The sequence below is a fragment of the Neomonachus schauinslandi genome, chromosome 3, assembly GCF_002201575.2.
Source record: "Neomonachus schauinslandi chromosome 3, ASM220157v2, whole genome shotgun sequence".
Classification (NCBI taxonomy): Eukaryota; Metazoa; Chordata; class Mammalia; order Carnivora; family Phocidae; genus Neomonachus; species Neomonachus schauinslandi.
The window spans coordinates 849,653-863,750 of NC_058405.1; the positions used below are offsets into that span (position 1 = coordinate 849,653).

Genomic DNA, 14,098 nt, shown 5'->3' on the forward strand with positions numbered 1-14,098 from the left:
GGGCGGCTGGACCTAGGGTCCTCTCCCAGAGGACAGAGGGGCCAATCGTGAGCCAGGCTGTCCCAGTGGTGGGGAAGCAGGCCGACTGTTCATAGCACCAGGGGACGGGCAGCTACAGGGAGGTGGCTGAAGTCTAACTTTAACTTACAGCCTCAGTGAGAACTGACGTGAAATCCCATTCATGCACCAAATTAGGAACGCTCTCAGCTTGATAATTAGAATATGTTTTTTAAGAAAGGCTCAAAATATTGCTTATAGGAAAAATAAACCCCATTATGGGCTCTCAGAGCAAACCACGGCCAAATGCCTGGAGCATAGCCGTCACAGGTTTGTGCAAAGTCACGGTCCTAAATGTTTGCCTGCTGCCTCGTGGCTTACGAAGCACCTTTCACACGTGTGCTCAGTCAGTCTCCCCAGCTGCGTGCAGACGGCACTCCATCTGTGCAGATCAACAAAGCAGCTGCTCAGGTGGAAGGACCTGCGTCTCCTAGGCTTTTGTCCCTTTGGTCCTAGCTCTAGGACGCTGGGCCAGCGACAAGCTTCCCTTGACCGCTTCCCCAGAACGGGTGTGAGGTTAGATGTAAAATCCACAGCACATAGAGGAGAAAAAGCCCACGGCCAGCGTGTGATGTGTCAAAGCAGATAGGCATCGGAGTCTTCTGTTGGCGGGGAGGTGTGCGGAGGGTGGGACACAGCCAGCACTTACAGAAGGTCAAGAGAGCCACGAGGGACCGACGGGCACATCTGCATCTCATCACACCAGTGAGGCGAGCTGACCACAAGCACGGTGGTCCTGGCCAAACATCTTACTTCTTTTCTCTTGAGGCTTTGCTAATAAATTAAAAATAGTAAATCCCAGCAAAGACCTACCAGTTCAATGGTTAACACGTTATTCTCCAAGAAGTATTTTACAATTGCTCCAATTTATGGTGGCCTATGGTATTACCACCTTATACAAATCGTCTGAAAAAACAAGGACTGAGTCACAATCACATCTAGACAGGTGCCACTGCAGTGGGGACCCAGCAGCCCTGGCACCTGGTGCTGGGCACAAGCCACTCACTGTGTGGCCGATACCCTGGCCAGCCTCCACGGGCTGTCTGCACCAGCTGGGGGCCAAGGTGTCGGTGAGGGCGCCCAGGGTGAGACGCACACCAGCCGATCCGACCGCTGCGGACAGGCCAGGTGCTGTAACTGAGCAAGCGGCACCCTGCCTCGTGCAGGGTCTCCTTGGGAGGGACGGGCCCCACGTGCAGCGCTCACTAATGAGATGCTGCTCCTCAAACAGCTGGGTGGAGTAACTTCTGGCCACTCCCATAGAAAACAGCACGGAATGCTCAGCTGGGCCACACAACGGGGCACGTGTGGAGCTCCAGCCCTCCATGAATCAAAACCTAGAGCCTCACGTGAGCACCGCTGGGGGGGCACGCCACGCAGCCATGCTGCGAGCTGGTCCAAGGGCTTGCACTTCACAGGTTCCCCACACCGTCCGCTCCTGTCTGGAGAAGGTTTAAGCAGCCTACTGAGAGGAGTCAGACAAGTCTTCAGATAGCAAACAAATACCCAGTGGCAACATGCTAATACACCATGGAAAAAACTACATCTACCTGCGACTGCAAAGATTAAACAAAGAGAAGAAAGAAACCAGAAAGAGAGTGCTTACGCCGGAGGAGAAAAGTGATAGGTTCTATCTGTGCCATGTTTCCACGTTTCCAGACGCCAGCACCCTGACCGTGGCTTCCCAGGCCCGTCGCCCGGCTGTCCTGCTCCGAATGCACAGAGCGCGGTGCAGCTGAGCTGGTCCCGTGGCAGCACACAGAGCAGGACGTCGGCCGTGGCTCCCCAGAGGCGCTCGTGAACTGAGCCCGGGCGCACGGCATGTCCCTCCTGCTGCATCGTCTGACGCCTGGTTCAGGGCACGCGGCAGTGGCTGAGGTGCGCGGGGACGGCCCTGGCTTGGGGAAAAGGCCTATCACCGACAGCGGGTAACCTATTTTGAAAGGAGCAGGTGAGTGCAGAATTCATCACACACGTGAACCTCCTGGTCTCCCCAAGCACTCCTCCTGCTGGCCTCAACAGAGCATGAGGAGGGGGGCAGTCCTTCAAGCTTAGAAAGCAGCCCCACATGGAAGACAGGAACACCCCAGACACGAGAGAAACCCGAGTACGCTTACCCTGGACTATTCCTGCCCTGAGTGTCCAGGCACCTGCAGCAGCTCTGATGCTGGCCCCTCATCACCCACCCCTCCTGCAAGCACAACATTTCCCCTGCACGGACTGGCTGCCCTGTCCTCACCACGTAGTTTCAGAAATGCAGACTCTATGCTCCTGCCAGCCCCCCCACCTCGGGGTTGAAGCTCTGTCCTCCTGTTTGTTGCCAGGGCCTGGAACGCAGTGGACACTGGCCTCCCTTGCCACCGGTCTCATCCTGCTGGACTCTTGCACCGCCCCCCGCAACCTGCGAGGGCTCAGAGGCGCACACAGACTGAAGTCCAAAGCCTGCGGAGTACATACACAGATTCCAAGCTGCAACCCAGAATTACAGCCTCAAACTCCAGCAGTTCTCCCGGGTTCCAGTCACGCCAAACTGCTCCGGGTCTTCACGAGCACCCCCTTCTGATGGCTCCCTCCCTCTGTGGCCAGCTACACTCTACCCATCCTGTCTGATGTGACTCCGGCATCACCTCCACTGGGAAGCTCTGCTCCCGATTCTAACATTTGAGCATCTTAGAATTCCAGGTGCCTCCTGCTCATAAAGACGTATAACGTGGCCGAATGTCTTTTCGTCTTTTGTCTTCATTGAAATACACGGTAATTTTTATGGCCGTGGTCTGTCACGGTACCGAGGACACGCGGCCACCATCTTGTACCGTTTGGTGGTGGTCTGGACAGGGAGTGAGGACTTGCTGAATGAGTGACTTCATGGACGCATCCGTGTAGCCACAAGGTAGGGTTAGCAGGCAGGAGGGTGAGTTTATCAAGGAATCAGGACGTGGTCTTGGTTAGATTAGGGCTAGATGAGCAATAGCTGCAGCGGCTCTCCCTCACGCGTGCCCGTCTGGGAACGGGAACTTGGGGATCGGCTGGAGGCCTGCAGGAAGCCTGGGCCCTGGTAGTCTTCAGACGCCAGCACCCTGACCGTGGCTTCCCAGGCCCATCGCCCAGCCCCCCGAACTGCCGAGCGGCGGCACTGAGGCGGGAGCGTACATCTGGGACGTGGCACGCTGGCCGTCTGCCAAAGGCCCGGCAGTGTGGTCACCGGTGTCCCGAGGGGCAGAGCTGTGCTTACAGATGCCGAGACGAGACAACCAGAGGGGACCCTGCTCACCCACTTCTGCGGGGACCCCCTACCCTAAGCCACAGGGGCTTCACGGCCCCTGCGAATCCAGAGTTGCAACAGCGGGCGGCAGAGCCGTGGTGGCTGCCTTGAAGGCTTCGACAAGCTCTGAACGCTTCCGTTTCTCAAGGTGAGGCCATGGGACGGAAAGGCTCCTTCAGCTAGAAAAGAAGTCAGAAGTGAACAGGCTGCAACTACCTAACCCCACCAGAGAAGAGCAGTCACAAGCAGGTGCCTGCAACAGGAAGCCCACGCAGGAGACGCGTGGAAGGCTGTGATCATGGGAAGGCTGCAGACGTGGGCGGAGGCCAGACTGTAAAGGACTGTCGACAGGATCCAAGGAGCTCCGTTTCCCTGACAGACGCCGGCCCTCGAGGGGGTGCTGGCTAAACCGCCCCCACGTCCTAGCCTGTAACTCCCTCTCTCAACCTTGGGAGGGCTGGGAATACGAGGGTCACACCATACAGTTCTGTCTCAGCAGACCAGAGAGGGGCATTTTCCTTCTGGTTCGGATGAAGCATATAACCATGCTGCCTAAGAAGAGGCCTTGCGGCGAGAAGCCAGGGGCGGCCTCAGGGGCTGAGAGCACCATCCTGCAACGGAGGGAGAAGACCTCTGCACCATGGTGGTGAGCCTGGAAGGCGGCTGCAGGCGAGACCCCAACTGGCTGGCCCCATGTTTTCAGCCAACCAGACGCTGAGCAGAGAACCCACTGAGCCCAGCCGTGGCTCCCTACACACGCGGTTGAGCCTACAAATGGGTGCTGGCTTATATCACCAAGTCAGTGGGTATTCGACACATCAGAGAAAACAGAGAGGGTTTTTTTTAACAAGATAAAAGGATGGCAGCATAAAATTAAGACATTTCCAGAACTTTTCCTAAATACTTTAACCAGACCCAGTAAGTGGACACTCTATTGCTTTAATGAGTAATTTAAATGTAAAAATTCCACTGAAAAAAAAAATCTTATATTAGATCACATGAAACAAAAGTTAGGTTTTGTTGTATAAATAAATGTGAATTTTGAAAGCTGTTGTTTTAATATTAAGGATACTCATTAGTTCTTTATCCTATTAATGTTCAGTTTCAAAGGATTTAGGTAATGAATAGAAACTCAGCCAAAAAAAAGGATATTCTCTAAACTGAAGGATCTGTGCTTGGACATGATCTTCACAGACTTGGCGTAGCTGTTTGTAGAGTGTTGGGGAAACTCTGTGAGAACAGAGATTTTCAACAGCCTAAAAACAAAAGGAACAAGTGAATTATTCACCATGAATAACAAATTAGGTCTTTAAAAAGCCCTGTGTGTACACACAGCTAAAATCACCACCATCACAGAGAGGCACCCCCACCCCCACTTCATACCTACATAACCTACAAATACACAGTCAGGGTCCAGTGTAAGGTGATTACTGTCTGGACCCCGGGGTCCAGTCAGGGCTTGGTAGGAATGGTAACAACAGTGGATGTGGAACACGGATTTCACAGCATGCCCACGATAGCCACATGGCGTGGCTGCACGTCTGAGCATCCACAACGCAGCAACCTCTCAACCTGGCCACACACCACCATCACCTGGGGACTTCAAAACAAAGCTGGACGCTCCCACTCTTTCCTCTGAGGTGGAGGACGCAGGAAAGGTGTGTGATTCTAATGCGCAAGCAGGGCATGAAATCACTGCCCCCGACCCTCGGTGACCACCTCCAAACAGGTGGGGGAGCAGCACGGCAGTTTCTGCCCATGAGGAGCCAAGGAAAAATCGTGATTGCCCAGGAGACACAGGCTATGTTGTGTTGTTTCCTATTTACCTTTCTCAGGGTACGTGTATAAATTTACTTAAGTCTGTCTTATGTTAACGAAGAAACAAGTTTTTTGGGCAGAAACATTTTCTTAAAATATTTTTACCCACATCAAAAAAATATTTGTAGATTCTCACCAGTTCTAATAAAATTTCCCAAATTTCATGTACAATACCAGCATCTCATTCAATCCAAATGAGATACTAAAAACAATGTCGTTTTTTCTACTGACTAGTTTTGAACCATTTAAAAAAATATTACTACAATGAACAGCTTTATAAAAATGAGTTATCTTTATTTCATCAGGAATATAGTATTTGAGTTAGATTTAGATTCACACTGTTTCTATGCAGTGTGTCCCCAATACTTAAAACTTTAATAGTCCCCATACTTAATGTTACAAGAATTGCTACATATTAACCTGAGTTAAATAAATACAGTAATCGCTGCTATGAAATGCACCCATGTTTACAAAGGCTAAAGGAGAACGGACAAGGATGACATTAAAAAGGACAACTTGTTTTTTAGCAGGTTAATTATCAGTGTACCACCACCACCATAGGAAAGGCCCTATTTTGTCTTGCTCTAGAAATAAAGGCTCGTCTACATTCTGTGCTGAAATCCCTGATTTCTTTCTCAAACTTTGCAATTCCTTCACTTTGTAGCCCTGTCTTTGTAATTCAGAGATCTATCCTTTTCCTTCTTAAGAAACCCAAGATAACCTGATGACAAATGCTTTTGCTCCAGTAAGTTAGTCATTAGGGGATCCCAAAAACATAATTATCATGAAATGTTTTTAATGTAATACACAAAGAAAACTATCTTCTTTGGTAAAAATCAAGATAAGCTTAGCATGTCCTTCATAGAACAACATCTCACTGAAGGAACCACTTTGCTCTAAGTCCTGAAGCGGGAGTCAATGTCCTCAAAACAGTCTTTCCCCAGTTGTGACATGCTGTCACTGTTGATTTTAGAACCCTATTTCTCATCCTATTTGGACATACTGTTTACCCGCAGCACACAGATTTATTTTGTATTTAAGACTGAGAATTTGGGGGCCTCTTACCACCACCAGGCAAACCCAGAGGAGCCAGGTTTGCTGTGGGCGCTGTCCCTTCTCCGAGTCTTTGCTGAGTCACTGCTGGTGTCTTCATATTACAGGCACCACAGAGGGGCCGCCCCGCTCTCTCAGGGCCCTGGCCAACTTCTCTGTTACAGGAGCTCCACCACATAGAAGCCCCCCGCCCCAGAATAAGTTTGCGAGATTTAACTAGTACTTTGGGATTTAGAAATGCCTTCTCTGGACTATAAAGTACTGAATCTGACCTGTACGGGGAGGATGCCTTTCACATTCGCCACTCACCACTCCTATTTTCAAGAGTCCTAACAAAGAAGAGGAATTTAACTAATCCAATGATTAGAGGTGGGCAAGCAGCACCTGTGTCAGGGTAAAGGCGTTTTCCTTGCTCCCACTTGGCCGTGGTGGAAACTGCTTGTCTGAACCGCCCACAGCTCGGCTCTCTAATCTAAGTCGGCCAGGCCTCCACACCCAAGCCCTCCAGGCTGTTGTCTGTGTTAGGACAGCCCAGCATGGCAGCATCAAATGCCTGTTTATTTGCAGGGCCAAGCCCTCAGCCCTGAGCGCACTTGTCCCCTGGGGGCGGAACACCCAACATGGTGTTAAAGTGAGCTGTGGGGTGGGGAGAAAGCACAGCACCGATGAAATGAGGGTACGTGGTTCTGGAAGATGATATTTCACGTAAGGGCCTTGAGGGCCAAAGCTAAGATTAGAGAGACAGAAGAGTAAAAGGAGCCATAGCGTGAGAAATCATAAAGGAGAAAAGCAGGCTGGCACCAACAACTATTTATGTAGATGAAGGGAAAATGAGAACTAACCCCCAGCTCTGGGGAAAATCACACGCCGGGCCACGCCCTATAAAGAAAGGCGCACTGGCCGGGGCCCACCGCAGAGCCCACTTCACAGCGAGACCGGCACATCGCCCTCTGACACACACACACTCGCGCACACGGGCGCGGCTCAGGGTGGAAGGCGGCAGCGTTAGCCCCCCGTTAAGCAATCACCAGTCCTGAAGATGGACCCTACTCAATGGCAGGCCCACTGAAAGGTGATGAGCTCACCACTTGGGAAGAAGGCACCGATGGGGCTCTATGCCACCAGATTCCTACCTATAAGAAATGAGTAAAGAACGTAAAAATTCAATCAGAACTCAGATCTGAGTGGATAAATTAAGAGAGGGAAGTCCCATAGAACAAGGGCTTCCAGGAAAACCAGGACCAGTGTGGCCATATTTACCAGCTCTGACTGCACAGCAAACTCCCGGTCCTAGGTGTTAGACGTAAGCCACCTCCAGAAACGACTGACCCTGCTGAGTGCTGACACCACTGATTTATGAAATCCTTTCTTTTTTTTAAAATTTATTTGATACAGAGAGAGCACGGGCACAAGCAGGGGGAGCAGCAGAGGGAGAGGGAGAAGCAGACTCCCCACTGAGCAGGGAGCCCGATGCGGGGCTCAATCCCAGGACCCTGGGATCATGACCTGAGCCAAAGGCAGACGCTAACGACTGAGCCACCCAGGCGCCCCTATGAAATCCTTTTAATTAAGCCAAACAGATTTGAGTTTGCAGATTCTCCTGTTTTTTGAAGAACTTATGTATTGAGTTCACTGTTAATTTGTTACTTTCTCAAATTGGTCCATCAAATAATGTGTTTATATGTGTCTACTATCCAGTCCTTTTCACTCTGTCTCATCCATTTGAGCCATTCTATTAATGCATTCAATACCTAAGTCCACATTTTCCTTCAGTAAATTATCACCAGGCAGGAGGATTTCAGAGACCTTAGTCCGACTCGAGACAGCACAGCCTTCCTCAGAACAGCAAGTCCCCCATGACGGCTCTGTTTCTGGGCATCAAAACTGCCTGAAATCAACATTAGCCCTTCTCTGAAACCCTTCTCGAAAATGCAGTCTTTAGTTTTCTGTTGTTTCATCAGGCTGACAAACAGGACTAAAACGTATAGACTGGAGACACACAAGATAAACTTTCTTCTGCAGGTAGTGATTACAGGTCTAAACTCAGGTCTTTAAAAACAGACTGAAAAGATCTATGCATTCAAAATATTCTCCTCCCAGCGCTGTAGGAGAGAAGTGACTGTGGACAGTGCATGTGTGTGTTTGTGAAGACTTTCCCATCACCACACTTTGAGCCTCCCTCTTCACTGAACAGAGGGACAGGGAAACAACAGGCAGACTGCAGCAGACACACGGGGTGCTAGGTAGGCCTCCTACAGGGTCTATCTGGGTAAGGGATGCCCTGGTGGGGAGATAACCCCACTTTGGGAAAACTAATAAACATCAAAACATCCTGAAAATTTCCTCAAAAAAAAAAAAACCCCAAATAACTTTCATACTTTGGGGGACACCTGGGTGGCTCAGATGGTTGAGCGTCTGCCTTCAGCTCGGGTCATGATCCCGGGGCCCTGGGATCGAGCCCCGCATCGGGCTCCCTGCTCAGCGGGGAGCCTGCTTCTCCCTCTCCCTCTGCCTGCCTGTCTGCCTACTTGTGATCTCTCTCTGTCAAATAAATAAATAAAATCTTTAAAAAAAAAAAAAAAAACTTTCACACTTTGGTAAGAATGGTTACTTTCACGTAAGATTCTTCAGCCAAGTATATACCACACCACCTCAGCAAAAACAGACTTTATTTCAAAACAACAGGTCAAATGCACGGCCTACTTCATCACAGATCAGGATAATACAAGCGGTCAATAACTACACAATGACGTCACTTACTATTTCTGTCCCATTTGCTTCCAAAAGATCTGAGCAGCTCATTCCATAGCCCTGTACTTGAACTCCCCGGGGAACATCTCTGTGAGTGGCCAGGAGCCTGCCTGTGCCCACACCCCTTTGTAAGTCAATCAACTGATCCCCAGCGGGCTCTCTTGCGGTGCCTCCTAGAATGTGTAATCCCATTTTGAGGGTAAGCACCTCTGGCCCTCAGGGTCTCAAGACATGCACATGGACACCCAGGGCGTTTACAATAATATCTATGGCGACCATCACGACACATCCTGCTGGGTAAAAGGTACAGCAAGGTCATTCTACCAAGAAAAATAATGGGTCATCGATACCAGATAGTCAAATCTCCAGGAAAAGAGGAATAAGAAGCCCTACCTGCAAGGTATATTTTATTAAACTAAAAACCTATGAATTTAGACATTTGACAGGACTCCTACTTCTGGTCAAGATGAAATAAAGAGACTAGGCTAGCCCTTCTGCCTGAATTTACCAAAAACCACACAAAATATATGAGGGGCACCTGTGTGGCTCAGTCAGTTAAGGGTTCAACTCTTGATTTCAGCTCAGGTCATGACCTCAGGGTTGTGAGACTGAGCCCAGTGTTGGGCTCTGTGCTGGGCGTGGAGTCTGCTTTGCTTAAGATTCTCTCCCTCCCTCTCTTTTTGCCCCATTCTGCCACCGCCCTGCCCTCTCTCTCAAAAAACAAAACAAAACAAAACAAAACTGAAACACCAGTTTTCAAAGCACTGCACATTGGCCTATGACAGTGATCTCTGGGAGGTGGGAAACAAGCCCCAACACTCTGACTTCCTACATCCCTGTTTCCAGGCTGCGGAGCAGGTGCCGTGAGCTGAGGCTTCAGTTTCCAAGACGAAGGCCCAGAGGGAAGAGATCCGGCCAGAGAGGAGCTTGGAGATGAGCGGAGACCTCAAGTGTCTCCCTGAGGATTCAGCAGAGCACTGACCAGGACCTCTGTGTGAGGAAACTCAAGTTTAGAGACAACAGGGCCTGGTACCCAGAGGGGACCTGGAATAACACCTCCCCCCATATGCCAGAGTGGAAAATCACAAGATACTAGGCACTGAGTACTCATCCAGGAAGGTTTTGCCCAGCCGTGGGGCAATCAGCCTTGGACAAAATACTGCTCTAGTCCTGCCTAGCAAATCTTAATAATAAGAGTCTAAAACATCAAACTGCTTCCAAATAATTTAATAGGTCTGCAGTGAAGCTCAGAATATTTATAGAGATACAAAAATATCACAGTAATGAAAATTCACAATGTCTGACAATCAAAGATGATCTGACATGCAAAAAAGAAGAAAAACACAACCCTTAGTGGGGAGGAAAAGCAGTCAAAAGCGGCCTGGAACTGACACTGAAACAGCTTTTCTAAGTCTATTCTCCGTGTTCAGAAGTTACCTAGCGACAGGGAAGGTACAGAAAACATTCAAACTGAGCACCTGGAGAGAAAAACCAGTGCACGAGACAAAAATTTCACAGATGGCAGTCCTGGCAGATTAGACGTTGCAGAAGATTAGTGACCCCGAAGACACGAGTGACCTGAATAGTTCTATAGCCACTAAAGAAATGTGTAGTTTACGAGCTCCCCACTAAGACAGCCGACATTAACGATTCACTAGGAATTCTCTCAAACACTTAAGGAAAAAATACCAATTCTATACAAAGTCTTATAGAAAACGAAAAGGAGGGAATATTTGCAACTCTGAAACCAAATGCAGACAAATATAGTACAAAAAAACAACACAGCACTATCTTCTGTGATCACAGATGCAAAAACTAATGAAATATTAGCAAAACAAATCCAACAATACATATAAAAAATAATACACCACTACCAAGTCAGATTTATCCGATGTCTGCAGGATGGTCTTACCATCTGAAAAGTCAATCAATGCAATAAACTGAAAAAACAAGAGTTGTATGATCATCTCAACAGTCATAGAAGAATTCATCAAAATCCAACAGGTACTTCTGGTAATTTCTCAGCAAACTAGGAAAGAAAGGAGCTCCCTCAACCTGACAATGGGTATTTTTGAGAAAACCACACCTAACACCATACTCAATGACAAAAGACTGAAGGCTCTTCCCACAAGGAACAGCCGCCAAACAAGGGCGTCTGCTTTTACCACTTCTACTCACCATCATTCTGAAGGTTCTGAACAGGGCACGGAGGTAAGAGAAAGAAATAAAAGGCATGCCGATTAGAAAGGAAGAAGTGAAACCATCTCTGTTCATAGGCGACATGACTGTCTATGTAGAAAATCTGATGGAATCTACAAAAAGCTACTAGAAGTGAAGGTAGCAAGAGAGCATACTAGAGCGATACATAAATAATCCTACTTCTAAATACTAGCATAAACCAGAAACTAAGTTATACTACTACTTATAACACCACCAAAAATATCAAACGCTTATGGGTACATTTCACAGAAGATGTACAAGACTTATACACTGGAACTAGAAATAAGTAAAAATCAAGGAAGACTAAACAGAGCTGTGCCTTGTGATCAGCTGGTAGGCGTGGAACCATCAAGACATCAATGTTCCTCACACTGATTGAGAACTTGACACAACCCTAATCAAAATCCTAGTAGACATTTTTGTGGAAACTGGCAGTCTAAAATTCATGTGGAAATACAGAGGACCACTACAAAAGCACTCAAGTGGCTAAAACTAAAAAAAAAAAAAAATCTGATAATACCAAGCGTTAGCAAGAACATAGAAAAACTGGAGCTCTCACACACTGCTGGTACGGATAGAAAATGGTATAGCCATTTTGAAAACAGAAAATGTCCTAAAAAGTTAAATACACACTTCCCTTATGACTCTGAGACTCTACTTCTAGATATTTACCTAAGAGGGATGGAACACGTTTCCACACGAGACTTAGGCGTTAACATTCATAACAGCTTGATTCATAATAACCCCTAACTGGAAACCCAAATGTCCCTTACCCTGGTGAAAGGTGGCACCCATTCTCCCCAGCAACAAACAAACAAATTACTGTCACGCAGTAGGCCTGAGCGAAAGACGCCAGGTACAAACAACTGCAGGATATGGGTTCCACTGACGAGACTCTAGAACCGGCAGAACGTACCAACAGAAAGGACATCAGTGATCTGCAAGGATGGGGTCAGGGGAGAGGAACAGACTCCTTGAAGTGATGTAAATCTTCTATATTTTATTGTGGTGATGGTTATTTATACCTCAATATAAAACTTATTGAAGTACATGTTATATGTATACCTTAAAAAGTTTATCAAAAAACATAATAAACTCACACAAACTTAATACAAAGAGGGGATGTATGTCCATCAAACTGTCAATAGTGGTCTTCCTTGGGTGGTGGGAGTATAGGTGGTTTTAATTTTCCCCTTTGTACTTTTTTGTAATCTCCACAATTTTTGTAACATAAACACTTTTAGGCAAACAAAAAATTTTTACTTCAAGTCTCTTCATAGAAATTGTGGTATCATATTGTTACCTAAAACACAGGTGACTAGTTAATGAATGCTATTCTTGAGAAATAAGATCAGGAAAAGCCAGTCTGCTGGTAAACAGAAAATGCAAAGTAATATTTACTTATGACCACTTATGTTAGAAATGGAACATCTTTAAATTAAACCTAACAAAATCTGTTTGCATATCTTAATTACAATAATCACAAAACAAAATGAAGAGAGAAAACCTATGTTAACAAGTAAAACCGTAATAAGTGTCGTACGTACGTAACACAACGTAATTATAATAGTAATTTGTTGCATTATTTGGAAAATGATGAGAGTCACGTGGCTACCAGAAATGTACCTTTCTCCTGTAATGAGATAACTTTAAATATCTTTCCCGGTAGCAGGAGCCCGAAAAATAAAAATCCCACAACCACCAGAAAACAAAAACACTCAATGACTTGGGGGACAGGTGCCATAGGACTCCTACTGCTCTTGTAGGAGCAAGTCTCGCGCTTGGAGGACATCCTTCATTACCGGCTCTGAAGCAATACCGAGGACCACACCATCCACGTCCGTGCCACCCTCCACTGGAGTCGGGTAACTTACTTACACGTTGTATCCAAGCACCCGAGTAAGGGAGTGGACACGAGACCAGCCCTCAAGTCCCGCAGTTCTACGAACATTCCGCATTCGTGTCCCAGGGCGAACCCCAACGAGGTCTACCTTTCGCCACGGGCGGAGCCTCACCTGGTAGAGCTCTTCCAGGTTGTATCTGATGGAGGTACTACTTTGTATGGCTTTCACCGCCTCGTGAAGCTTCTGCCAGGTGTCCTGAGTGTAGTTGTCGGGCAATTTAGGTCTGTCTGTGAATCCAGATAGCAGCAGTGAGGAAGCGCACCCACACGGAACCAGACCGACTTTAAGAAACACTCCACAGAAAGCACTTAAAAGGCACATAGGTAAGGAACCCAGAAACGAGGTTTTCCCAGTATTGTATTTATCGCCGTCTTGGGTTACAGACTCCGCAGCCGAACCATCTCTGTTTCGCTGAAGGCGCTTAGTACCGAGAGGAGGGAAACACAGGTGCACAAATCTGCGTCCCACTCAGCAAGTCGACCTCGTGAACGTCTGGGTGGCACCAGTCACCGCGGGGCCGGACAGCGGGTGGAAAGTGCAGGAAGGCCCGTTACACACGACGAGCTCGGGAGCGGCTCCGGTCCCGGCTCAAGGACGCGGCCGCGCTGCCCGCCGCCCACCGACTCCGGAGGCAGGGGAGCCCCCGCGCGGGCCCGAGGACCCCCACTGCTCCCCCGGGACCGGCACTTCCGGCGGCCGGGGACCCCCGCTCCCCGGACCCCGGCACCCCAAGACCGGCACTTCCGGCGGCCGGGGATCCCCGCTCCCGGGACCCCTGCTCCCCGCCGCTCCCGGGACAGGCACTTCCGGCGCCCGGGATCCCCGCTCCCGGGACCCCAGCTGCCCCGGACGGGCACTTCCGGCGGCCGGGGACGCCCCCCCTCCCCGAGACCCCCGCTCCCCCCCGCTCCCCCCCGCTCCCAGGCACCCTGGCTCCCCGCCGCCCCCAGGACGCGCACTTCCGGCGGCTGGGGGGCGCGGACCCCGCCCCGGCCGCCCGCCCCGCACCCACCTCGGAAATTCTTGATCACTA

At 48.9% G+C, this 14,098-nt stretch overlaps 1 protein-coding gene across 3 annotated transcripts in view; it reads right to left on the reverse strand.

Moving 5' to 3' along the window:
• CUL4A (cullin 4A) overlaps positions 1-13,429 on the reverse strand; it is a 44,087-nt gene extending 30,658 nt beyond the window's left edge. For all 3 annotated transcript variants that reach the window (XM_044913494.1, XM_021696043.1, XM_044913493.1), the window contains exons 1-2: positions 13,177-13,429; positions 4,472-4,575 (exon numbers count right to left, since the gene is read on the reverse strand). In XM_044913494.1, coding sequence (XP_044769429.1) covers positions 4,472-4,575; positions 13,177-13,386 — 314 coding nt within the window. In that variant the 5' untranslated portion in view covers positions 13,387-13,429. The remainder of the gene's footprint in view (positions 1-4,471; positions 4,576-13,176) is intronic.
• Between the last annotated feature and the right edge of the window lie 669 nt (positions 13,430-14,098).